At 52.5% G+C, this 25,074-nt stretch overlaps 1 protein-coding gene across 6 annotated transcripts in view; it reads left to right on the top strand.

The window, feature by feature from the left end:
• ARNT2 (aryl hydrocarbon receptor nuclear translocator 2) overlaps positions 1-25,074 on the top strand; it is a 177,578-nt gene that overhangs the window by 80,432 nt on the left and 72,072 nt on the right. For all 6 annotated transcript variants that reach the window (XM_058294757.1, XM_058294759.2, XM_004480675.5 and 3 more), the window contains exons 6-8: positions 13,452-13,554; positions 18,087-18,152; positions 18,501-18,586. In XM_058294757.1, the coding sequence (XP_058150740.1) occupies positions 13,452-13,554; positions 18,087-18,152; positions 18,501-18,586 (255 nt within the window). The remainder of the gene's footprint in view (positions 1-13,451; positions 13,555-18,086; positions 18,153-18,500; positions 18,587-25,074) is intronic.

Genomic DNA, 25,074 nt, shown 5'->3' with positions numbered 1-25,074 from the left:
TGTTGGGGGCGACAGCATTCCTGGGCCCGTGAGGGATTCTTTTTTTTTTTTCCCCTCTCTAAGCCATGTCTTATTACTCCACCCTGAGCCACAGACTCTTATTTGGAGTTAAGGGGGGAGGCAGGCAGTTGGTGGGGAGGGAGCATTTGATGGTCCAGCTGCAGCCTCTATTTATGTACTTACTTATTTGCTATAGGTGCTTTAGTTTTTGTTTTTTTTTTCATTTTTAAAAAAATAGTCTTTTTCTTTAAAGATTTATAAATCAAAAAAATGTTACATTAAAAAATGTGAGGTTCCCAAATTCGCCACCTCCCATCCCCCCCCCCCACTCCTCCCACATCAACAGCCTCTTTCATCATTGTGGCCCATTCATTGCATTTGGTGAATACATTTGGAGCACTGCTGCACCGCATGGATTAGAGTTTACATTGTAGTTTATACTGTACCCCAGTCCACCCAGTGGGCCACGGCAGGACATACACTGTCCAGCATCTGTCCCTGCAATGTAATTTAGGACAATACCAAGTCCTGAAAATGCCCCCACATCACATCTCTTCTTCCCTCTCCCTGTCCTCAGCAGCTACTGTGGGCACTTTCTCCACCTCAATGCTACAATTCCTTCTATTACTAGTCACAATAGTTTTATGGTAGAATACCAGTAAGTCCACTCTAGTCCATATTTTATTCCTCCATCCTGAGGACCCTGGGATGGCGATGTCCACTCCACCTCTGTATCGAGAGGGGGCTTAGATCCCACATGGATGCTGGATGCAATTCTCCTGCTCCAGTTGTAGGCCCTCTCAGCTCCCGGATGTGGTGCTTGACCTTCTTCAGCTCCCTGTTAGCTGGCTGGGGTAAGTCCCACAAACTGGAGAGTAGGAGCCGCAACTCTGCTGGGGCTCACGGCCCACGACGCGGGATTCTTAGAGCATTAAGAGAGGGCCACTGGCCTCCACCACCTTGATGCAGATCTGCAGTAGAGCAGGGTGGCGGGGGAGAACCTGTGAGCGCATTCTTGCTGGGAAAGTGTGCAGAAGAAAGGCCTTTCTAGGGCGGGATTAACAAGGGGGTGGGAAAGGAAGGACCCCCGAGTCACTCACGCTGATTCCCATTTTGCGCCAGCCTCCAGCGTTCATGGCACTGGACTCCCGCGGCCTTACCAGTGTCAGGTCCGCCCGGGTGGAGCTCAGGCTCCGACAGGATGGGGCTCGGCTGGCCGCCCGTCTGGGCCCCCAGAAACCTCTCTTGACTCACGGAGCTGCCTGCCCAAGCGCGGACCCCCACCCTGGCCTCGGGTGAACTCTCCCTGCCATGAGCGCCGCTGGCACTTCCGCTCCTGCCTGCCTGGGAGCCAGGGGCTGTGTGGATGGCGGGCGGCTTTGCCGGAGGGTCCCAGGGACCTGCCTCCCCCCGGAGACAAAATGCAGAGGCAGCTCGGGTGAGGGGTGGGCAGGGGGTGGCCCTGCATTCAACGGGTCTCGGCCCCCGTGGAAGGGCGTCCGCCCTGGGGGTGCACTGCCGCCTTGTGGGGAGCGGGCCCCGCACACAAATCGGGGGCCCTGAGAGCGAGAGCAGCTCGGCTGAGACCCCAGCCCAGTGGGCGAGGGGCTCTGCTGCTCCCGTCACTCCCCCCAAATATGGGCGCAGACCCCCCTCGCTGATTCTCCAGAACGACCCGGGTAGGCTAGAAAGTATGTGCTTGTTACAATTCACAGAACTGTGCACTGAAGAGTGAACTTTAACATGTGTAAATTATACCTCGATAAAGTTGCATTAAAAGAACAAAAGGCCTCCCGGATAAGAAGGGAAAACTGAAAAGCCATCCAGAAGCCTGCAGAAAGAGTTCCGGAGAAGGCAGCCGCAGGATTTCGGCACTGAAACAGCCCCTCCACGCCATCCCCTGCGGACTGCTGACCTCCTGCTCCCCAAGTGCCCCTGCTCATCGGGCACTGCCCTGTGTTCTGCTTAGGGGGGGGTCTCCATGCTGTGAGAAGGACGTGGGCGTGCAGCGAGGCAGCCCCCACACACGGCCTCACTTCCCGCTTCCCCACTCTGACCCTGATCCTGGCTAGTCTGTGTCCTGGACTCAGTTTCCTCATGGGAACGAGACAGCCCACCAGGGGCGCCCGAGGAGGGGCACTGCTGGGAGGGGTGCCCAGGGTGCAGACTCTAAGGGGCTGCATTACCCGTGGAAAATGACAGAGCAGTAACAGACTCCTGACCCTGAGTGTGCTTTTCCTTCCCGCCACGCCTCAGCAATTCTCAGCAGTTATCAGTGACAAAATATTTAAAATATGTCTCCTCTCCAGGGCCGAGGGCTCCCGCTGCTCCCTCCCCAGCCCACCCTGGAGCAGTATGGTAGCCTGCTTCCTAGGCTTATGATGTCCAAAAAGCAGGTGTGGGTAAAACGTTTCTATACCTGGCTCTCAGTGAAGTGCTCAGTAAGTCAAGAGGTAGTTCCCTTGGCCCTGTCCTTCCTTTCAAAGGCAAGAGATCAGTGTACTCGTCTGGGCTGTTTGGTTGCCAATGACAAATTAAAACTTGAACCAGTTTAGGGATAAAAAGTGGAAATGTCTTGGTCCTGAAGACTTGACCACCACCAGGCTGTTCTTCCTTGGTTTTATGCTCCCCTTCTTTCTTCCAATTGGTTCTGTCAGGCCCAGGTCTCCATGCAGCTGCGTTCGTTGCAGCTGCATCACTCCGATGACTTGGCTTTACTCTGTCTTCTCGGCCTCCACACCTGCAGACTCCTCGGTCTGTCGTGGGAAGGCCCCCTCCCTCCTCTGGCACCTTGCCTGATCTCCTGCCGTTTTCCGCCCGTGCCCAGATCGGCGTCCCTTGTCCTCCTCTCTCAGCTTTCTACCCGTTCTTCTAGGCCCTTCTCAAGTCCAGTCTCCCCAGGCTCAGATTCCTAAGGAGAAGGGAGAAAGGCGAGGGGAGTCACGTTTTGGGATCTCGTGCGAAGATGGCAACTCCTGACTTTTCCTCCAAAAGGAGCAGCATGAGAGCTATTTCTAAAAATACCCCTGGAGCCGGAGAGGAGCTGGGTGGGCTCTGCTGCCCGCCCGGAACCCCCTCTTCTAGCCTGGGGAGAAGACGCTTTGGCTACAGCTCGTGAATTGGTGAATTGTACTCCCGGCCATTCCCCGGCACCTGCCAAAGATAATGAAATAGGAGGCCAAGGCAGCCCCGCTTAGCAGCAGGAGGCCCCGTCCTCTTGCCCGGGCCGCTGGCGGCCGCTTTTGCGGCGTGTTTCGGCAGCAGGCCTTGTGGGCACTGCTTGGATTCCAGTGTGGGGTGGTTGTGCTTTTCTGTGTGCACAGCTGCTGCGAGGGCTGGAGTCAGCCTTTGGAGAATGAGGACTCACTGTCCCTGGAACAGCGGCCCGAGCATCTTCCAGCCTCGGGGTCCCCTTTCCAGGGGGCCGCATGTTTCCGGAACCAAATCAAATATTGTCCGTCCCGGAGCCAGCGCTTTGCTTTTGTTGCTGATCTTTTTCTCTTGTTTTTCTCCCTTGCTATCTTGGTTGTCCTCCTTTTTAAACCAAGATAAGCTGTTTCCAGTTTTCTTAAGGATTCTTTTGATGAAAGAATTCTATTTTATATTTGTATTTCCCTTGTAGCCTGGGGAACATTTTTAGGTGCACAGAGCCGTCTTTTGTGATCTTATCCAAGACAAACTTCTGCTTCTTCTTTCTTTGAAAAGTTACTGCTACCATAATACTACTTAAAAATCAGTTTCCTGAAACAGTTACGGAAGGGCCCTCTGCTAGAAGAAGGTACCCTGCTGTTGGCATCTCTAGAATCGTGCTTCCGAAGCAGAAGCCAGATTGGTGGGTGTGTGTTAGGGGCCGGAGAGTAAGTCTGTTAAGCTTTGCGAGCCATATGCTCTCCCACAGCGGCTCAATTCTGCCATAGTGCTGGCCCCAGCCAACCCAGAAACGCGTGGTGTGGCTGTGTGCCAGTAGAACTGCATATACGGAAACAGGTAGAAGGCCAGATTTGGGCTTCTCACCACTGTTTACCCAGCCCTATTCTAAAGCATTTCGTGCTTATCAACTTTCTTAGAAAAATTGTGGTTTAAACCCTTAAGATGCATTGTAATTCTCCATTCCCATTTCATGGAGCAGGAAAATACGCTGTCAGTCTGTTTTCTTGACCACAGGGTTCACGTGAGTTTTAAAGGTCAACTAGGGCAACTGTTCTCATTTAATGTAGCAATTCCATTTTTAGGATTCTATCCTAAGTTGATATGGATTTTTTTTTAACATAGATGTTTGCCACAGAGCTACTTGCCCTATGGAAAACCTGAGAAACAACTTAAATGTCGAACAGTGAATTACCTACTTGAAATAATATTAGAAGACCTTTAAAATGATATTTGTTCTACGATCTTTATGAGTTCATGTAAAATGACATAAATTTGAAAAAAGGCCTGCCTTGGGATCTCAGTTAATTAAAATAAAGAGCAGACATTCCTAGTAAAAGACTGACAGGCAATGCACCTACATGTGAACAGTGCTTTTCTCTGGAGAAGAAGATTTCCTGAGATTTTCAGTGTGTGTGTGTGTGAGTTTTCTAAAAAGTCCACTTTAGTTTTAGGAAAAAAAAGCATTTTAAGGGGAAAATACGTGACCAAGTCCGCCAACACTTGACCTGAGTCTAGATTCTAGCATTATTCTGTGCATACACCTGGAGCAGGCCAGAATGCCGGGGCGCCCTCTCCTTGGAGAAGCCAGGGGCAGGGGCGGCCGCTGACCAGACCCTTGGGCAGTGCTCCCTGCCCGGACGCTCCTGGCCCAGGGACCGTCCACCCTAGACTCAAAGTTCTTGGCTGGAGCTTGTGGGACCACTTAGCCTCTCATACTCAAAGGGGTTTAGTTGAGCTCCTACATCCACCTCTCAAATCTTCACGATCCTTCCAGAAAGCTTGTACAATCCTATTTTCTAGTCAGAGAAACTGAGGCCCTGAGAAAGTAAGAGACCTGCCCAAACTCCCACCAAAAAGAGCCTTATCTCTGGCCCTTACTGCCCTTTTCACTCGGAAAGCGCCTCCGTGAGCCTTGAGGTATGTTAATCACTCACTAGTGGTGCCCTGTGCACGTCAAATCCAGAGCAGTAACTGCTTCCACAGTCTCTGGGGGCCCTGAGAACCCGACGGGGCCTTTCTGGCAAAGCCGGGTGTCGTGTCTCTGGAGCCCACCTCTCTCCTGCAGGTGGGTGCCAGGGCCACGGCGTGCTCGTGGCCACAGGGCTCGCCCACTGTGGGAGGTGGGCATCTGAGGCAGGGGCCATCTGGCTGCTTTGTCAGATCGTTTTTGGGGAGCACTTGACCCCACGTTTTTAAGGGAAGGAACCGCGTGGGCCTGACCAGGTGACCTGAGGAGGGCATCGGCATTTCGGCCGGGGACTCGGGGAGCCGGCCGCCCGCACAGGAGGCGCTGCGTGGAGGTAGATTAGGCGCGGCACGGTGCCTGGCCCGCTGAAGGCCCGAAAGGAACAAGTCAGCCCCGATTCCACCCCCGGGTCTGCTGTGACCAGTCCCCGGGGGGCTCTTCCTGCCACAGTGCGGGGTGGAGGGGCCGAGGCTGCCAGGGCGCGATGGGGCGGCATGGGGCGTAGCGCAGGAACGCCGGAGTGGAGGTGGCTGCTTAATCTCACAGAACTCACTTCAACGTTCTGAGCCTCAATTTCCACATCTGTGAAATGGGAATTCTGTTAATACCGATGTATTAGTCAGCCAAAGGGGTGCTGATGCCAAATACCAGAAATTGGTTGGTTTTCATAAAGGGTGTTTATTTGGGGTAGGAGCTGACAGATCCCAGGCCATAAAGCATAAGTTACTTCCCTCACCAAAGTCTATTTGGAGCAAGATGGCTGCAGACGTCTGCCAGGGTTCAGGCTTCCTGGGTTCCCACGTTCCTGGGGTTTGCTTTTCTCTGGCTTCAAAATTCCTTCCTTCCCAGGGCTTGCTTCTCTTTCCTCTGGGAGCTGACTTCCTGGGGCTCCAGCTTAAGTCTTCAGCATCAGACTCCAACATCAGAAACCCTCAGCTCTGTCCTTTGCCGTGCCTTTTATCTGTGAGTCCCCACCCACCAAGGGGTAGGGACTCAACACCCTAATCCTAACTCAGTCATGCCCAGGTACAGATCAGATTACAAGCCTAGTCCAATATTTATTTTTTGGAATTCATAACCCTATCAAACTGCTACAATCTATTTCCCAGGATTGCTGTGAGGCTTAACATATGAAAACATATTTAGTAAACCGTGAAGCACTGTGCCGTTCATGTTTGTTACTGGAGGAACAGGGAAATCCAGAGACACTGACAAGTTCACATTTGCCTGGGGTGGTGGTGGAAGGGATGGAGGTTTTGAGGTGGGAGGCCTAAGGAGCACGTTGTTTTAAAAGGAGGAGCCCGCCTTGATAGAATTAAAGGGGAGACTTAGGGAAAGGGGGTCCCAGATAACAGACGTCATAATACTTAAAGGGAAGAATCCCGCGAAGCAGCTGTGGCCCAAGCAATTGGGCTCCCATCTACCTTATGGGAGGTCCAGGCTTGGTCCCCAGACTGAGGCCTGCATGGCAAGCTGGCCTGTGCGGGAGAGCTGGCCTGAGCGGAGGGCTGGCCCACGTGGAGTGCTGGCCTGCGCTGCAGGCTGGTGCAGCAAGATGACACAAAAAGAGACACAGAGGAGACACAAGAAGGGACGCAGCAGGCCAGGGAGCTGAGGTGGCGCAAGAGATTGAGCACCCCTTTCCCACTCCTGAAGGTCCCAGGATCAGTTCCCGGTACCGCCTGAAGAGAAGACAGGCAGACAGAGAAGAACGCACAACGAGCGGACACAGAGAGCAGGGGGTGGGGGCGGGGGAAATAATCTTTAAAAAAGAAACCCGCAGACTAGAAAGCCCGAGTTCCTGCTGCTCTCAGGGAAGAACTAGATGTGCTGTGGGTTCTGACTCCAGTAAGAAAGCGAGTCCAGCCCCCTGTGTTGCCCGGTCGTCCTGGCTGTACTGCAGGTGCCGTGTGCAGGTGACGGCTGCCGACGCCCATCGTTAAGAGGAACCTTGCGGCAAGAGGGGTGAGACGGAGCCCCCCAGGGCTTTCTTAGGTGCAGCGGCGCCATCTCGAGGGCTTGGCCCACCGGGCCCCCTCCCGCCCGCCGGGTCCTTAGTCTCTTCCGTGGTGATGAAAGGCCAGGGAGCTCCCTCTGGGACCTGACGCTGGTGCTGGGGTGGTGGTGTGTGGGATCCAGGACCTGGGTCGGAGGGGCCCTGTGCAAGGGAGGGGGACGTAGGGGCAGGGGTGTTTCTAGGTGAGGAAGGAGGAGGAGGTCCCCGCACAGTTCTGCTTTCCCCGCCAGGGGCCCCTGCAAGCAAACGGGACACACAGGTCAGTGTGGGGCAGGGAGTGGCCATCAAGGCGCCGGATTCCAGTCTCCCGGCTCTCTGTGTAAGGGTGGGCGCGCTTCCGTGCCGGAGGGGCCAGCAAGGGGCTCCCTCGTGCCCGAGGAAGCCAGTCCCCCGGGGCAGAGGCCGCTGGAGTGGTTTCTCCCAGGCTCGTGCCGGTGGGTCATGGACACGGGCTTTGTCGCTTCCTCCCGCCTGTGCTCACGTGCTTCGCGGCCGTGGCACCTGCTCAGAGCACACAGGCGCCCCTGCCTCACATCTGAGACCGTTTGCCGTTCGGTAGACGTTAAAGCCAGTGACCACGTCCGGTGAAATGGCTGGTATAAAGGACGACGCCTGAATGGGACAGACAGGTGTCAAGCTGGGAGCGCCGACGGCGCAGCTGGGCGCACGTGCTGCCCCCTGCGCCTTGGCGGGGCTGGCGGGGATCCGGCCTTTCCAGATGTCCCCTGGGGTGGGGTCCTGTGAACGCGCCCCACTTGAAGAGGAGGAGCCGGGCTACACGAGGCAGCACCGCTGGTGTTGGCAGAGCACAGTGCGCCCCCAAGCCCTCGTCACTGCGTGAGGGGACCGGCCACGTGCCGGCGGCCAGCGAGGAGCTGGGCAGAGAGAGCTGGCCGGGCACTGTCCAGATGGTGTGGGCTGGCACCGTCCAGAACGCCGGGGCCAGCCACCGTCCAGACCGCGGGGGCCAGGCTGCTTGAATGCAGGGTGGTAGAGCGGTTACAAGGGAGTGCAGTGCTGCAGAAAGGTAGAAGGAGGGGACACATTTTTTGAAGTATCAGGGCCCGGGAATTGAACCTCGGACCTCCTAAGTGGGAAGCCGGCGCTCAACCGCTGAGCCACATCAGTTCCCTTAAGTTGGTTTTTTCTTTTGTTTTGCTTGTTTGTTTCTGTTTTTAGGAGCCACCAGGAACCGAACCCAGGACCTCCCATGTGAGAAGCAGGTGCTTAACCGCTTGAGCCACATCTGCTCTTCAGTATTTTCTTTAAGGTCCTTTTGATTTCAAGCGATAGAAACCCATTCAACCTGGAGCAGATGTGGCGCAGGCGGTTGAGCACCAGCTTCCCATGTACAAGGTTTGGCGTTCAATCCCTGGCCCGGTACCTTCAGAAAAAAAAGAAAAGGAAAGAAACCCATTCAACCTAACATTTCAAAGAGGCGAGCCTGCTGCCTCTTCAAGCTCCGGCTACTGCACCTCCCTGCCCGCGCTGCCTTCACCTGGTAGCGTGCCCTGTCCCACGCTCTCCCCCCACCCCCTGGCATTGGAGGGGTTTGCCTGTTTAACTCACCACCGTATTCCTTGGGCTACGTCAGAGTCTAGCTTATTTGTCCAAGGAGGGAGAGGCGACACCTTGGGCAGGTGTAAAGGTAAATGGAGGTAGGCCCAGGGCAGTGGGACCTGCCGGGAGAGCAGCCGCGTGGGGACTGCAGATGCAGCTGGGTGAAGGGGGGGAGGCCCGCTGAAGCCTGCTCTTGGAAGGACTTCCACACTGAGTGACAGGGCTGGGGTTTTACTGGGGGCCATAGCGGGGGGCAAGAAAGGTTTTCAGAGAGGAGTGCCACGATCACTTGTTTTAGGTTGGCCCGGAAGCTCGCATTCACTGCTTGCTTTCTGTGTAAATTGCACACATGTATGCTGTATCACAGTGATCCTGAAACTAAGGTCTCTTCCTCCATTTTACAGAAAAGGGACTCAGGGGACAGAGATGCCAAGCGCTGGGGGCCACACCCGGGACATCCGGAGCACCTTTGGGTTTTTTTTTAAAGATTTATTTTTTATTTATTTCTCTCCCCTTCCTCCTCCCCTCCCTCCCTTGTCTGCTCTCTGTGTCCATTCACCGTGTGTTTTCCTGTATCTGCTTCTATTCTCGTCAGCGGCACTGGGAATCTGTGTCTTCTTGCGTCATCTTGCTGCGTCAGCTCTCCGTGTGTGTTGTGCAACTCCTGGGCAGGCTGTTCTTTTTGCACATGGGGTGGTTCTCCTTATGGGCACACTCCTTGCAAGTGGGGCTCCCCTCTGTGGGGACACCCCTGCGTGGCATGGCACTCCTTGTGCACATCAGCACTGCATGTGGGCCAGCTCCACACAAGTCAGGAGGCCCTGGGTTTGAACCCTGGACCTCCCATGTGATAGGTGGATGCTCTATCACAGTTGAGCTAAATCTGCTTCCCCACCTTTGGTTGTTTTGTTTGTTTTTTTAAAGATTTATTTTTATTTATTTCTCTCCCCTTCCTGCCCCCCTCCCTCCCAGTTGTCTGCTCTCTCTGTCCATTCACTGTGTGTTTTTCTGTGTCTGCTTATATTCTTGTCAGCAGCACCAGAAATCTGTGTCTCTTTTTGTTGCATCATCTTGCTGTGTCAGATCTCTGTATGTGTGGCACCACTCCTGGGCAGATTGGACTTTCTTTTGTGCTGTGTGGCTCTCCGTATGGGGTGCACTCCTTGCACGTGGGGCTCTCCCATGCAGGGTTCATCCCTGCGTGGCACGGCACTCCTTGTGCGCATCAGCACTGCGCATGGGCCAGCTCATCACACGGGTCAGGAGGCCCGGAGTTTGAACCCTGTGGCGGGCAGACTCTCTATCAGTTGAACCAAATCTGCTTCTCCCCACCTTTGGTTTTAAATAAAGAGTTCTGGTAGCAGTGAGGGCATGGACTGAAGCAGGCAAGGCCAGGGAAGGAGAGCCGCAGTGTGCTATTGCTACCATCCCAGGCAAGCTGCAAGAAGGAAAGACGGAGTGTAGTAGCAATGCGGATGGAAGAAGCGGGGAGCCCAGCGGAGTATAGGAGGTGGAGAGCGCAGCATGTTCACAGCTTGTCAGGTGGGGGAGTGAGCTTTCCAAACTCTTTCTTTCTTTTTTTTTTTAAGATTTATGTATTTAATTTCCCCCCCTCCCCTGGTTGTCTGTTCTTGGTGTCTATTTGCTGCGTCTTGTTTCTTTGTCCGCTTCTGTTGTCGTCAGCGGCACGGGAAGTGTGGGCGGCGCCATTCCTGGGCAGGTTGCTCTTTCTTTCGCGCTGGGCGGCTTTCCTCACGGGCGCACTCCTTGCGCGTGGGGCTCCCCAGCACGGGGACACCCTTGCGTGGCACTGCACTCCTTGTGCGCATCAGCACTGCACATGGCCAGCTCCACACGGGTCAAGGAGGCCCGGGGTTTGAACCGCGGACCTCCCATATGGTAGACGGACGCCCTAACCACTGGGCCAAAGTCTGTTTCCCCAAACTCTTTCTTGTGTACACTTTTGTCGAGCACTTTCTACAAGCCAAGATAGTTCTAAGCAGTCTATGGTGATAACTGACTCTCACAGCAGTTATGTGGGGAAAGTGCTATCATTAGCCTCATACTGCAGATGGAGAAACTGAGGCAGAGAGCTGCGAGGCCGCTTGTTCAGGGTCACACAGTACCTGATGGGGGCAGGATTTAAAACTAGGTGGTGAGGCTCCCACGCCCTCTCAACGTGAGGCGTCTAACTTGAGCGACCGACCAGTGGAGGCCCCAGTGGCTAAGCAGAGGACTGTGGAGAGGACAGCTCTGCACAGGAAGACAAACTGTTTATGGACAGGTAGAGTGTAAACTGCCCCTGAGATGCCCACGAGACAGCTGGACGTCTGGGAGCTTCCCGGAGAGGCCTGGCTGGGGATGGCCGTCGGGAGCCCTCAACATTTGGGAATGGGGGGGGGCAGAGGCGTCATCGGGGGTCCCCAGGGAAGAGTGAGGGAGAAGAGGCCCCAGGCCCACCCATGGGAAGGCCACCACCAAGGGGCTGGCTGGGAAGGAGGAGCCCCACGGGGCGGAGTCCAGAGGAGGGGCAGGCGGCCGCGGGGAGTGGACTCCAGGAAGGAGGGAGGGGTCGAGGGGTCGAGCACGGCCAGGGCGCAGGGGCTTGGGGAGTGGGGGTTACGTGTGGAAACCAAGGAGGCAGCAAACTCTGGCGCTTCCGGGCTGCCGTGGACCGCGCCAGCGAGGGCGGCAGGGGACGGCGAGTGTGGACGCAGCCCCGCGGCAGGTGGGGCGGGACGAGGGGGGACCTGAGGGTCAGAGAAGGGTTTTGGTTCTGATGTTTTCTCCTGAGGTGGGAGAGAAGATGGTAGTCAAATACTAGAGAGGGTCCAAGTAGGGAGGCAAAGAGAGGAAGAGTAGCGGGGAGAGGGGTCATGGGGGGAACCCAGCCCGTAGGGCCGGGGCAGGGCCCTGAGGTGGGGCAAGGTAGGTCGTGGATGCCGGCGAGTGCGGAGATGTTTGGGTGTAGGCACCAGGAAATAAGAGGTGAAAATCCACTCACTGGGGTGGCGCTTAACGCCAGCTTTCTCGGAAAGTCCTCTTGGGGGCGTGAAAACGGTTCATTGCGGCTGATGTGTGCACTGCGTCTAGGCTTTGGCGTACGTGCTGGGACACACATTTTTCCACTTGGTTTCTCCCTTCGAGGCACCGAGTTCTAGGAACAAGGTAAATGGGCGTTAATTAAGCCGCTAGAATACAGAGTGCTCCAGGTGTGGCAGTAGAACGTCTGTTCCCTGCCCCGGACGTGACGGTAGAGACACTTTTGCTCTTAGGTGCATCTCTGGGGCGACGCCTAGTACCTCAAAAGCATTTGGTGAATATTGAATGAATGAGCAAACGACGGTACAGGAAACGCTGCTGGCAAACCGGAGGAGGCTTCCAGGGCTTGTGGCATGAGTGGGCTGGACGGGGGCCCTCCAGCCAGGGGGGCCCTATGTGAGGCGTGTGGGAGCACGGGGCGCAGGCAGGGATGCAGTCGCAGGGGCGTGAGGACCCAGCGCTCGCCCTGGACTGTGCGGGAGCCGCCGGCCACGGAGGACTGGAGCTCCTCCTGGCAGGGCGAGGCCAGATCGCGTTGTGGCCTAAGAGTAAAACACACACTGTCTCAAAGACTGAGTGAGAGAACAAGGAGCACACTAGCTCCTTGCTCGTGGTTTCCGTGGATGACGTGTTGAAATGGCAGTACTTTATATATGCTGTTAAACTTAATTTCACCTGTTTCTTTGAACTTCGTTGTAATAAGCTTGATGCTGGCTTATACCTTCTGCCGCCAGGACAGGCATAGATGATACGATGTGAGAGTGGCAGGAAATGCAGACGAAACGAGCGAGGGGCTGGCAGGGCCCAAACGAGGAAGGGCTTTGGGAGGAGTTCCCGGCAGCAGTGAAGGTTTAAGCAAAGGGGGGTGCAATCAGATAAGTGCAGTGATTCACCCTCAGCCGCGGAAGGGTGGACCAGGAGAGAGGAAGCCCAGGGCTGACGTGAGAGAGGGGCCCTGCCGGTGGCCAGGGAGGGGTGAGGAGGGGAGCCGGGGCTGGCGGGGGGTGGAGAGGCAGGGCCTGGCCGTGTGAGCGCTGACGGCTCTGTGCTGGCTTAGATTTCCGTGTGGGTGACCTTGCTTGAGGTGTAGCCAGCTGCTGGCAGGGTGAGCCTGGAGCTGGTGGGGGGCGGTTTGGGGGTGTAGCTGCAGGGTCCTGAGCAGACAGAGGTGATGGTTGGGACCTGGGGTGGAATTAGGGGTGTGGCGGGTGAGAAGGCTGGGGGCTGAGGCTGGAGCCTCTGGGGGACAGTAGCAGGAGGCACATGGGAGGAAAGTGTGGAGAGCGGGGTGGTCGAGCACAAGGATAGAGACCTTTGAGAAGGAATTGGTGGGCAGTGGGGTCAAGATCAACCAGGCAGGTAGGTTAGAAGGAGATTGTTTTGGACTGAGCAGTAAGGAAGGTGTCGGTGACCTTGGCAAAAGCTGTTCTAGGGAGGAGTGGGAGAGAGCCACACTGGAGCGACCGGAGGCACTGGAATCCTATGGCAAGTGTGGCCCGTTCTTGGAGGAAAACAAGGCATTTTGAATGGTGTGGATTTCATCTCTTCGTGTGTTTCCTGCCAAAGAATGTGGAGAATGCCAAGAAACAATTTCTCCCGCTCTGCTTGTCCTCATCAGGAGAGCATCTGGGGAACGGGCTGCCCCCACTGCATCTTCCCATCCAAGGTGCAGGCGTGTGACAGCCTCCCCCCACCCCCCATCTCCCCCTCTCCCAGGCCGGATCTTGGACCTGAAGACCGGGACGGTCAAGAAGGAAGGGCAGCAGTCATCCATGAGGATGTGCATGGGCTCGCGGCGGTCCTTCATCTGCAGGATGAGGTCTGTTGGGGGAAGGGGGCACGTGGCTGTGGCTGGGGGCCCCTTTCTGATCTACCGTTCAGAGCTTCGGCCGGCTCTGCTAAGGGCGCACGGGCAGCCTTGCTCTCATCCGTGGCTTCCGTCATCTTGACCGCACCATGAGCACGCGGGCTCATTGGTCTGTCCCGAGAAGGCCTCCTTACCCCCCAGCACCTTGCCTGATGTCCCACAATTTTCTGCCTGTTCCTAGGTTGCCATCCCCTGTCCGCTGTGTCTCTCAACCGTCTACCCATTCCTCAAGGCCCTTCTCAAATCCGCCCTTGCCAGGCCCCATGTATCTTTTTGTATAAGATCCACTGATTTCACACTTACTCTTCTATGCCCTTGGGGCAATCATACCTTTTTAATTGGTCTTTCATTATTGTTTCGCTGATTGCCTCCACATGACATTAGTGCCCCGAGGACAGGAGCTGTGATGGCACCTCGCTAAGCCTCCCGTGACATCTAGCAGAGTGTCCTGCACCCATTTGGTTCATAGTGGTGTTTGAAGAAATGCTGGAGTGACAGGACTTTGGAGTGATTGGGGAGTTGAGCCATGTCCCCAAAGAAGGGAGAGCGAGGGTCTTGAGTCCTCAGCACCTGCTGTGCCGTCAGCCCCGTGGCCCCAGACGGATGGTGGTGCCTTCACCCATTCAACACATTTCTACTGAGGGCCCACCTGTGCCAGGCACTCTTCCAGGTGCTGGGAATACAATGTTACCTAAAGCCAACAAAACCCTTGCCCCCACGGAACTACACAGTAGTCAAAACACTGAGTAAGCATAGGATAGGCCAGACAGAACTGCAGTGGAGAGAAAGAAAGCCCATTCAGAGGAAGGAGGAAGTGGTAGGGGGTTATTAATTTACGTGTTATGTAGGGTGATTTGGGGGAAGTCGCCTTGATAAGGTGAGCTTGGGAACAGACCTGAAGGAAGTGAGTGAATGAGACATGAGAATAGCTGGAGGACAACATCAGGTAGAGGGAAGAGTGAGTGCAAAGGTCCTGAGGCGGGACTCTTCTCGGCTTGAACAGGTTGCAGTCTGGAGGTTGCTGTCGCTGAGCAGAGAGAATGGGGGGTGGGTGGAAGAATGGTAAGAGAAGTAGCAGGTGTCAATCACGTGGAGCTTAGAAGACTTTGGCTTTTGCCCTGAGTGAGACGAGAGGCCACTAGAGTTTGATGCTAACAGTGGCATGCTCTGAATTTTATCTTAGAACATTGCTCTGGCTTCATGAGTGGAATAAACTGGGGCAGGTGGGGTGGAGGAGAACGTAGTAGTCAGAGTTTTCCAGAGAAACAGAACCAAAGGGATACATACATGAGATTCATTTAAAGGAATTAGCTCATGCAACCCCGGGGGCTGCCATGTCCACACTCTGCAGAGCAGGGCACAAGCTGGAAACGCTGATGAAGGCGAGGCGAGAGTCCTTAGTCCAAAATTGCAACTGGCCGGTTGGAAATTCCAGGAAGAGCCAATGCTGAGGGCGCACCTGTGTTCCTCTTCTGGCCTCTGAGCTCCTGAAGTCTGACTGTGAAGACCAAGTGATCGGCTGAGGAGACTCCCCACACAGCCCAGGGCAATCTCCTTTGTTGATTGTAGATGCAGTCAACTGATGAGGGATGGGAACCCCGTAGAGAAAGAGCGTCACAGTAACAAGCAGGCCAGTGCTTGATCACAAAACTGGACTTCATAACCCAGCCATGTGGATACATGAAATTAATCATCACAGAGAAAGGGTAGAAGCCAGGTGACTATTGTAGCAATCCAGGTAAGAAACGTGGGAACTGATGGTAGGAAAACTTGCTCCAGTTTTGAATATATTTCAAAGAACAGAACCAGCCCAAATGTCTAGTGGGAGAGAGAGAGAATTCAAAGATAAGTTTAAAATTTTTGCCTGCAGAATGAGAGAGATGGCACTGCCATTTAACTAAGATGGGGCAGATTGCTGGGGGCGCTGGTTCGTGGCGAGGGAAAATGCAAGCATTCTGGGATTGGGATACCGATCAGACATCTAAATGGAGGTGCTGAGTAGACCATTGGATATATAATTCAGGAATTCCAGAATTGGGGCTGAAGCTATTGGCTTGGGGACCGACATCATCGGGATGGTATCTAAAGCCTCAAGATGCACGAGATCACCTGGGAGGTGAGTGCAGGTGGAGAAGAGGTCAGAGGCCCGAGCCCTGGACACTCCTGCATCGGGGAGACAAGAAAGGGCAGCGAGGAAAGGGGGACGGGAGCAAGAGGGTGAAGGAAGTTCAAGGGGGAAGAAGTGCTCAACTGGCAGATGCGACTAATGGATCCCAAAGACCAGTGTCAATTCCTGGAGGGCAGAGGGCCACCAGGCAGGTGCACAAGGCAGATGGGGCCTCAGCCTCGTCCAGCCTCGTACAGGGAGGAAGCTTCTCCCTGCCATTCCTGCCCCTTTGGTCTCCCAGGCGCTCCTGCGGTACTCCCCCGACGGGGCCGCTCCTCACAACCCACAGCCTCCTGATGCGGGGGCTTCAGCTCAGCTAGAGCTTGCCTAATGCGGTCAACTCTCATTTAAGCAAAGTGCTGAGACGAAAGGCTAGATGGACGGGGTGCAGGTCACAGAGGAGCCAGGCCACGGCTACCACAGAACCACCCCCTGGCTGCACACAGCAGGGGTCTTGGTTTAGCCCCAGCCATCTGCTGCACTGCCCAACCCCCTGCCACGCCGTGTCAGGGTCTTAGACCTGGGCTCATGGAGCCATTCACTGCTGGAATTTCCGTCACTTGCTGCGGAACCGTGACGTCCGCTTGTTCATCGGTTGAATACACTATGAAGTTCCAAACAATAGATGCTTTCAAATAAGTGTCCTCCTTACTCATTCAAAGGGGTCTCTCAACGCAAATGTTCTCTGTACATGAGCTCTGCTGCGTGGCCCCAGGTCCCTGAGGCGGCCTCTGCGGAGGTGCCACCTGCCTGCCTGAGCCTCGCTGGGCCCTCGGAGCCATCAAAGCCTCTTGCTCCTATTTTTACTCTTACAAGACGTGGTCCATTAGGGATTTGAGTACAGCTGTCCATACCTCTGGGCTCCTTCCCAGGCCGAGCATCTGAAACTCTTCCAGAAGACACCAATGACATCGCTTCATCACCTGCCTCAGGTCACGCAATGGCCCCGGAATGACGGAGCACGCGAATGCCTCTCCTCGGCTGAGCACGGAGATCGTGCTCCAGGTGCCCGTCTGCTCGGCTGTCAGGAGGAGCAGGGCGGCAGGCCAGGTGCGTCAGCCTCCCCCAGGGGCTAACTGCCGTCGGCCCACGACATCCACCTCGGCCGGTCCTTCTCAGTGTCTGTCAACAGGGAGAAGCCCGTCCTTCCGGTGGTAATAAGAGCGTTTAGTGGCACGGCCAAGCAGCTCCCTTAGCAGTTATTGGCTGCATCGTGGCACACCGTTTCTATCAGTAGCCTCTTAAAACGCCGTTATCACTGCCCTGTCCCCAAATCCAGGCAGTCCCCCTCCACCCCTGCCCCCCTCCAGGGGCTGCTCCAGTGCTGGGCCCACACTGCCTGGCCTCACATCTGAGGTGGGCAGCCCTGCCGTCTGCTGAGAGCATGATCTCCTCCTCCAGATACAGCGGCATATGGCGGCTTAGTTTCGGCGCTCAGAAAGGGGGGCCCTGCCAGCATCCCCGGGCAGCAGTACCATGCATTGAGCCCGCTGTGAAAACCACACCAGTGCTGGCAGCTGGCCACGGTCTCAGAGTAAAACTTGGACTCTTGTTTTCGTTGTCTTCATCATGAAGACATCAAGGAGATGCCTTGTCATGTAGTTGGAAGTGGAAACACATGTCAAGAGTGAACCTAGCAGGCGCCGGTCTCAGCCTGGCTGCAGAGCAGGCTTTCCGTGTTCAGAGCCTGGGATGCTGAGAAGGTCACTGAGTGGGGAAGCGGCTCAGGTCCTCCAGAGGGGATCCCCTCCCTCCCATGAAAGCACTCACAGAATGGCCTGATCGTTGACCCCTGCATCCCTCTGTCCCCACGTTTTCCCCTGCCATCACCAGTTTTCCAATTGTCCAGTTATTCCTAATGCCAGCACATTGCAGGGGAGGAGGAAGAGTGTCTATAGCTGCGATTCCGGAGCCTGAGAAGATGCTTCTGCTCATCAGCTGGCAACATCTGTTTTGAGTTGATGTCTCTGCTCAGTCTGAAGAGATACAGTTGCTGTCATCACCCCTTTCCTTATTTCCCAAAAGCCACCAGTTAAACAGAAATTATCGGCAGGGCTGAGCATGACCAGGTCCTCAAGTGCAGGTTGGCCCTGCAACAATTTCGGTGTGTGCTCTGCATTTTGGGTTACACTCCCCCTGGCGTCTCGGTACCTTGAGATGTAAGCTTGCTTCTACACTTTGAGAGGAAACTGGCTGTAGGTCTCTCCCAGAAGAACCCACAAGCCTCAGTTGAGGCCCATCTACTTAATAGCAGCATGTGTGTCTTATAGACTTGCCTCGGGTCTTTGCACAATCTAACGTATTTTTCAACTCCTAGGTGTGGAAATGCTCCTTTGGACCACCTCCCTCTAAACAGAATAACCACCATGAGGAAGAGGTTCAGGTCAGTCAGCCTTCTTGATGTCTGCTTTGGGGCTGTGCTGGGGCAAACCTTAGACCCCGTGCGCTAAGGAGAGACCAACTCTTAAAGGCTGGGTGTCGAGGGGACCCAGGGGCCCATCCCTCGGGCTTATAGTGACTTAACTGAGAATGAGGAGTTGGGTGCAATTTATTTTGGACTTTCAGATCATGTGGGAGGAGGGAAAACTGGATGGTGGGAACTCAAGATTCAAAACCACAAGGCAAACAAGTGAACACAAGAACTTCGATGCTGAAGGAATCACTGTCATCTTTGTTCCCCGCCCCCCCCCCCAGTCTGATGAAAGCAGCTTCAAACACCTTCTTTCTTTAGGAACGGCCTTGGCCCAGTGAAGGAGGGAGAAGCCCAGTACGCCGTGGTCCACTGCACAGGATACATTAAGGCCTGGCCCCCCGCAGGTAAGCTGAACCTGCAGATCTGCTCCAAGGGAATTGCACACTTTCCCACATTACTGTGTATAGGGATAGCCTGTTAGAAATGCATTTTTATACAGAGGCAGGTCTGATTTTCCCCTGTAGTTAAAGGCATAGAGATATTTGTAATTGGGAAAAGTTCCTAAAAAAGAGCTAATTCTACAAAGGGATTTGGACCTTAGCAGTCATTTCTGTGATGTCACCCAGAGCACCTGCAAAGGTGGAGTGGCAATTTGAGATGACGGGGATAGCCAAGGCTTAGTACATTGTCTTTGCCTTATAAAATCCAGTGGTATAGAAGCGGTTTTCCAGATTCATCTGATAACTACTATGGGAAAATAGCTTTTAACTGACTTTCACCTGCTTTTATTGAAACCAGCATTAGAGAGGCTTTATAGAAATGAACGCTTGTTAGTTTCTTCCTGTGAATACGGTATGTTTACCAGAGTCTAATAGGAAATCATAAATTTTGGATATTCAACATTAATTTATAAAACCCGGAGTAAAGTATAAAATCATAGCTAAAAAGAAATCTGTTGACATATTGGAATCCCCCATGCTCCTGCTACAAATACAGAAATGTTGAAAAGTAGAGGTAGCTATATAGCCCCAGCTTGTGGGACACCAAGGGGAAATCCCAGGTACCAGAAATGAGAGAATTCATAGCTGAAAAGGTAAGTAAGAGCTCATGTCGTCGCAGCCCGGGGGCGATCTCAGACCCTAATAGTGCAGGAGTTTGGTCTCAACACCCACGTGGATGCAGGAAAAGGAGCACTGAAACTGCTGTGCATACAGCCAAGTTTCTGGGAGCGCTGTGTAAGGGGGAGTTGAAAATGGTACTCTTTGGCCCTGCTCAGGGCTCTGCATAGAAATAAAGTCTTTTATGAGATCTCAAAATCCCAAATCTATGCAGCATGTGGGCTAGAGCCCATATCTAAGCAGCCCACATGGGGCAGGAATCATATTCAGGGAACTCCAGTCCCTGGCTCAGTAAAACCCTTCAGAACACAAATCAAAAGCAAATTACAGGTACACTGTAGGAATACTTCTACATCCCAAGGTGTGTGGGTCTACTCAGTCTCTCTCTTTCACTCCTTTTCCCTTTCTCTGAAACACACTTGCACATACCACAAACATACACAAATATATATACATACTTATTTTCACCTGTATTTTTGAAAATATTTTTACTGTGTCTAGAATTCTAAGTTAGCGCTTAAAGCTATAAAACTCTGTTTCTTCTGGTTTGTACAGTTTCTGACAAGAAATCTGCTGTAATTCTTTTCATTGTTCCTCTCTATAATTAGCCTTTTTTCTCTGAATGTTTTCAAGAGTTTCTCTTTATCTTTGGTTTTCAGCAGTTTGACTATGAGTTAATGTAGATGTGTATATGTATGTGTTTTAGTACTTTTTCTGCTTGGAGTTCTCTGAGATTCTTGGATTTATGATATGTCTTTCATTATTTTTGGAATATTCTCATCCATTATCTCTACAAATAATTCTCTTTTTGCCAACCCTTCTCCTTCTGGGATTCCAGTTAAATTTATGTTAATCCATTTGATATTTTCCAACAGCTCTTGAGCCTCTGTTGCATTTTTTTCCAGTCTTCCTCCCCACCCCTACCCCCCTTTTTTCGTGCTTCAGTTGGGTAATTTCTTTTGACCTGTCTTCAAGTACATTGATTCTTTCTCCAGCTATGTCAGTTACACTAATGAACCCATCCAAGGAATTCTCTGTTGTGTTGTATTTCTAGAATTTCAATTTGATTTTTTTCTTATAATTTTCACCTTTGCTTTGAAATTTCCCATATTTATTTATGTTGTCCACCTTTCCCAATAATTATTCATCATAATTATTTTAAATTCTCAAAAGTTGGATCCTCTGTGAGACTGGGTCTGTGGTACTTTGATACTATTTATGAGTTCCAAATAGAGATATTGATTATGTTTGTAAACTGGTCTGTTCCTCTGCGCATGATACCCTTTGACTGATTTAAATTCAAAGGCTTTACAGTTACTTGATTAAATCAAGATCAAGGCTTTGATTCAACCATGTCATCAGGGTATGCAAGATTGAGTCACCTCCTTGGTGGGCTGATAAAACAGACTCTCACACAGAAGTAGATACACAGAGAAGATGAACAGAGGAATAGAGAGAACTCCATAGACACGGAAAAGGATCCTGCAGCCCTGGGAAGAGATGAGCCATTTGCCTGATAGTTTACAGCTGACCTTGTGAAGAGACCAGAGCAGCTGAGTCCAGAAAGAAATGAGCTTTCCAGCACTATGCCAGCTACAGCTGAGATTGGAAGAAGCTGGGACCATGGAGCCTTAAAAGGAAGAAGGAAGGCTGAACCCTTACAGAGATCAGCAGCCATCTTTGGTGAGAAAGTACCTCTTTGGTACCTTGAGCTGCACTCTTTAAGGCCTTGTGACTGTAAGCTTCTACCCCAAATAAATATCCTTTATAAAAGCCAACAGATTTCTGGTACTTTGCATCAGCACCCCTTTGGCTGACTAATACAGGGTCTATTGATGATCTTGAAAACAATTGTTTTTCTTGTTTTTTTGTATGTCTTATAATTTTAAATATATGCTAGACATCATCAGCAGACCAGTAGAGTCTGAAGTAAGTAGTATTTATCCCTGGATATGGGCATACCTTTTCTTCTCCTAGGTTATTAGTCTGGAAGGTTGAGTCATTCTAGTCAAGGGTTGAGTTGGATTTAGATTTTGTTGTTGCTTTGGTGACCTTATGTATACCCCTTTCTTTGAATTTCTCTAGTGCATTATGGAAACATACTGAAATTTAGAGCTACATAATTCTTTTTGTGGGGGCTGTCTTGTGCATTGTGGAATACTTAGCAGTATGCATGGCCTCTCTCCACTAGATGATAGTATTATCTCTCCCACTAGATGATAGTAATACCCTTCCCTCTGCATATGCTGCCAACTATTCTGGGGGCAGGGAAGGCAAAATCACCTCTGAATAAGAAGCACTCCTCTGGTGTTACAGTATGCTTAGGGCAGGGGGTGGGTTCCCTGAGAGTTCTTACAGTTGTTCCTATTTCAACCTTAACTTCCAGCCTTCCCTGTGTACCTGCACCTCAGAGACGGTCTCTCTCCATCTCTTACCCCTTCTCCAGCAGTAGGCTGGTCCTACGTATCACTCAGAGTCTGCTAGCCTGATCCAACCTCAGTCTTAAGAAGGCCCTTTGTACCTGAGCTCAGGTGTCTTTCTCAGTGATTCTGTTCCTTCTCAGCCAAATGCTACCTTGTGTATTTGGCAGATCTTCTGTAGAAAAGAGTTTCCTGCCTCTCCCCCAAGTGTAATCTGGTTTGGGCACAGGACGGTTTTCAATACCTCCTCCAAGGAGTGAGAGATTTATTTTTCACTCTTCCCCAGCCTCAGTGTGTCTTCCCTATTCCTTGGGATAAGTTTCTTTATGGCTGAAATATACAAAACAAAATCAGAAGCAAACAAACAAAAAACTTTCTAAACTGAATCTAGAAAGAGACTTTCTTAATCTGATAAAAAGGGTATACCAACCTTTTGTAACTATCATGCTCGTTGGTTAAATATTAGAAGCACTCCTCCTAGAGCTTGGAATGAGTGTAGAATGTCCTCTATTAACACTAGAACCCAACCCAGTTCTGTAAGAGATGAAAAAAACCTGCAAATAAATGAGTTAGAATGGAAAAAAATAAATTGGTATTACTTGCCCATGTTATATAGGTAAACAATCTAAGAGAATCTATAAACAATTAGAAATAAGTATTTGACAAAGTTCCTAGATATGAGACAAATACACAGAAAAACAGCAAAAATTTAAAAATACAGTTTTGTGTTTTTTTGAAAATCTGCTTCCTTCTGCATTAGTCTCCCAGGGCTGCTGTAACAAATGACCACTAACGGGGTGCTCAACAGTAGGAATGGATTCTCTCACAGCTCTGGAGGCCAGTAGTCCAAAGTCAAGTTGTCAGCAAGGTTGGTCCTGGGGGCTCTCCAGGAGGGTCTGCTCCTTGCCTCTCCCTGGCCGCTGGCGGTAGCCACCATCCTCAGCACTTCTTGCCTTGCAGCAGCGTCGCTCTAACCTCTGCTCATCACATGCTGTTGGGTGTTCTCCCTGCATGCCTGTGTCTCTTAGAAAGACACCAGTGATAGGCTCTGGGGTGTTCCCTCACCCAGCATGACCTCATCGTAATTTGACTACATTTGCAAAGACCCTATTTCCAAATAAGATCACATTACAGGTGCCAGGGGTAGGACTTTAGCATATTTTTTGTTCCAAATAAAACTGAAAAATATACATTTGCATAAATTCCTACACAGGTCATTCCAGCCCATGTAAACAAACTAATATTTGAATAAGAAAGGCCACAAAGCAAATGGCAAAATCAAAAAGTTGAAGAAATGCTACAGCATCATAATGCTTGGAGCAAATCAAATATTTCTCAGAATATTGGTAATTGGCAAACAAAAGAAAAGATAGGTATGTTCTATGATAAAGTGACTTGAACTTAATTTTTTAAAAAATTTCTCTCCCCTCCCTCCATTGTCGGCTCTCTGTGTCCATTAGCTGTGTGTTCTTCTGTGTCTACTTATATTCTTATTAGATGGCTCCGGGAACCAATCCTGGGACCTTTCCAAGTGGCAGAGAGGCGATCATTCTCGTGCGCCACCTCAGCTCCCTGGCCTGCTGTGTCTCTTATTATTTCCCCTCTGTGTGTTTTTGTTGTGTCATCTTGCTGTACCAGCTCTCCACGTGGGCCAGCGTTCCTGCACAGGGCAGCACTCCTACGTGTACTCCATGCAAGCCAGCACACCACGTGGGCCAGCTCGCCCCACGGGCCAGCTTGCCTTCACCAGGAGGCCCTGGGCATCGAACCCTGGTATATGGTAGACCGGAGCCCAATCGCTTGAGCAACATCTGCTTCCCTGAACTTAATATTATAGCATCCTCTTTGCTGGGCTTTAGGTTATGATAGTGATGGATTAGAGTAGTAGCAAATTTGAATCTCTCATGTTAGGGAACTGATCCAAGCCCTCTGTCCAGCCAGCTCGGGCACCTGCAGCATGCGCGTCTTTGCTGAGATGTCTAGTGTTGGCACACTCCATCAATTGAGGGTGAAGCCTTGCTGTTTTCCAGTACACTATACCTCTGGCCTTCCAGCCACACTGTCAGTGATTTGGCAGCAAATCAATTTCTATTAAATAGATACTTTGAGAAATAAAAATAATGAGCTTCTTATATCCACAAATATGGTAAACACCTTCACGCAGTTCTTACGTATGTAAAATAATGATACTGGTCAATTGACATTTAATGATTACAGCCGCCCTCGACTATAGGTAACAACAAGGGACTGAGGCACAGTCAGAGAAGTGACCTGCCCAAGGTCACACAGCTAGTGGATAAATAACGGAGCCAGCCCCATTCTGCAACCTATGCCCCCCAGTAGTTTGCGATATCCTCAGACACACACACAAATACATGCACACACACATACTGCTTTCTCCTTGGAGCCTAACGCATGATTTTGTCAGGGTGTTGTTTGCCAAAAGGCCTCCAGCTGGACTCAAGAGCAGGGAGGCCGTTCCCAGGGTTCAGAGCCCGGACCTCAGTTTGGTGAACCCAGGAGCAGCCTTGACAGTGATCCCGAAGCAAGCTGAGCCAGGGACCGCGAGAGAGCGCTCCTGAAGCCCACGCAGCACGACGTGCCCTGCGTCCCCTGTCGCCAGCGCGGGTGCACAGGTCCGTTGTCCAGGGGACGTCTCGGGGTCTGAAGGACGTGCAAAGCCAGGTGTGTAGCAGAAGAAGGTGAGAGAAGAGCATGTGGGTAGCCTGCAGCTCGGTTCATCCAGCACACGTGCCCTTGGCGAGCACGACGGCGGGGGTACGATGCAGCCACCTCCTCGGAGTGCAAAGACCCCGGGGGAGACCGACTCAGAAGCAGGGGACCACAGGAGGGGGCGGTCTGTACCTCACTCCTGGGGCCAGAGGGAGGGTCCCGACCCCACCCCCGGTGGGGGGAGGCTGGCCTCTGCCCTGGAGCCCCACTCCACCCTGCCTTCCCCGTTGACTTCACTTGCCCCAGCAGATGGCTTCCAGGCTTGTGTCCTCAGCGACTGGTCCTTATCACCTTGAGTCAGGGGCCTGATAGCACAAAACAGATGTCGCTTTAGTGGGAAGACGAGCAGGAGCCTCGTGGAGGAGACAGGGAAGGGCGGCGGAGGCCCGGGGCGTGGAGGTACTGGTGCCCGGCCTCTGCGGGACGCCCGGCGCGCTCTCCTGGCCGTGCCTGTCGCTCAGGTCTGCGTGGAGGTTGCGGGGCGCGGCGCCCTTGTCGGGGCGGGAGGGCTTCCTCTGCGGTGAGCGCCGGCAGCGCCCTTGAACCCTTGCCAGATGAACGTGGTTGAAGGAGCCGGGGTATTTATCTTGGAGAGAGCGAGACATGATTTCTGTCTTCAAG

Source organism: Dasypus novemcinctus, chromosome 3 (assembly GCF_030445035.2).
Source record: "Dasypus novemcinctus isolate mDasNov1 chromosome 3, mDasNov1.1.hap2, whole genome shotgun sequence".
Lineage (NCBI taxonomy): Eukaryota > Metazoa > Chordata > Mammalia > Cingulata > Dasypodidae > Dasypus > Dasypus novemcinctus.
The sequence above is the reverse complement of the archived record's forward strand: the minus strand, read 5'-3'. Positions and strand labels throughout refer to the sequence as shown.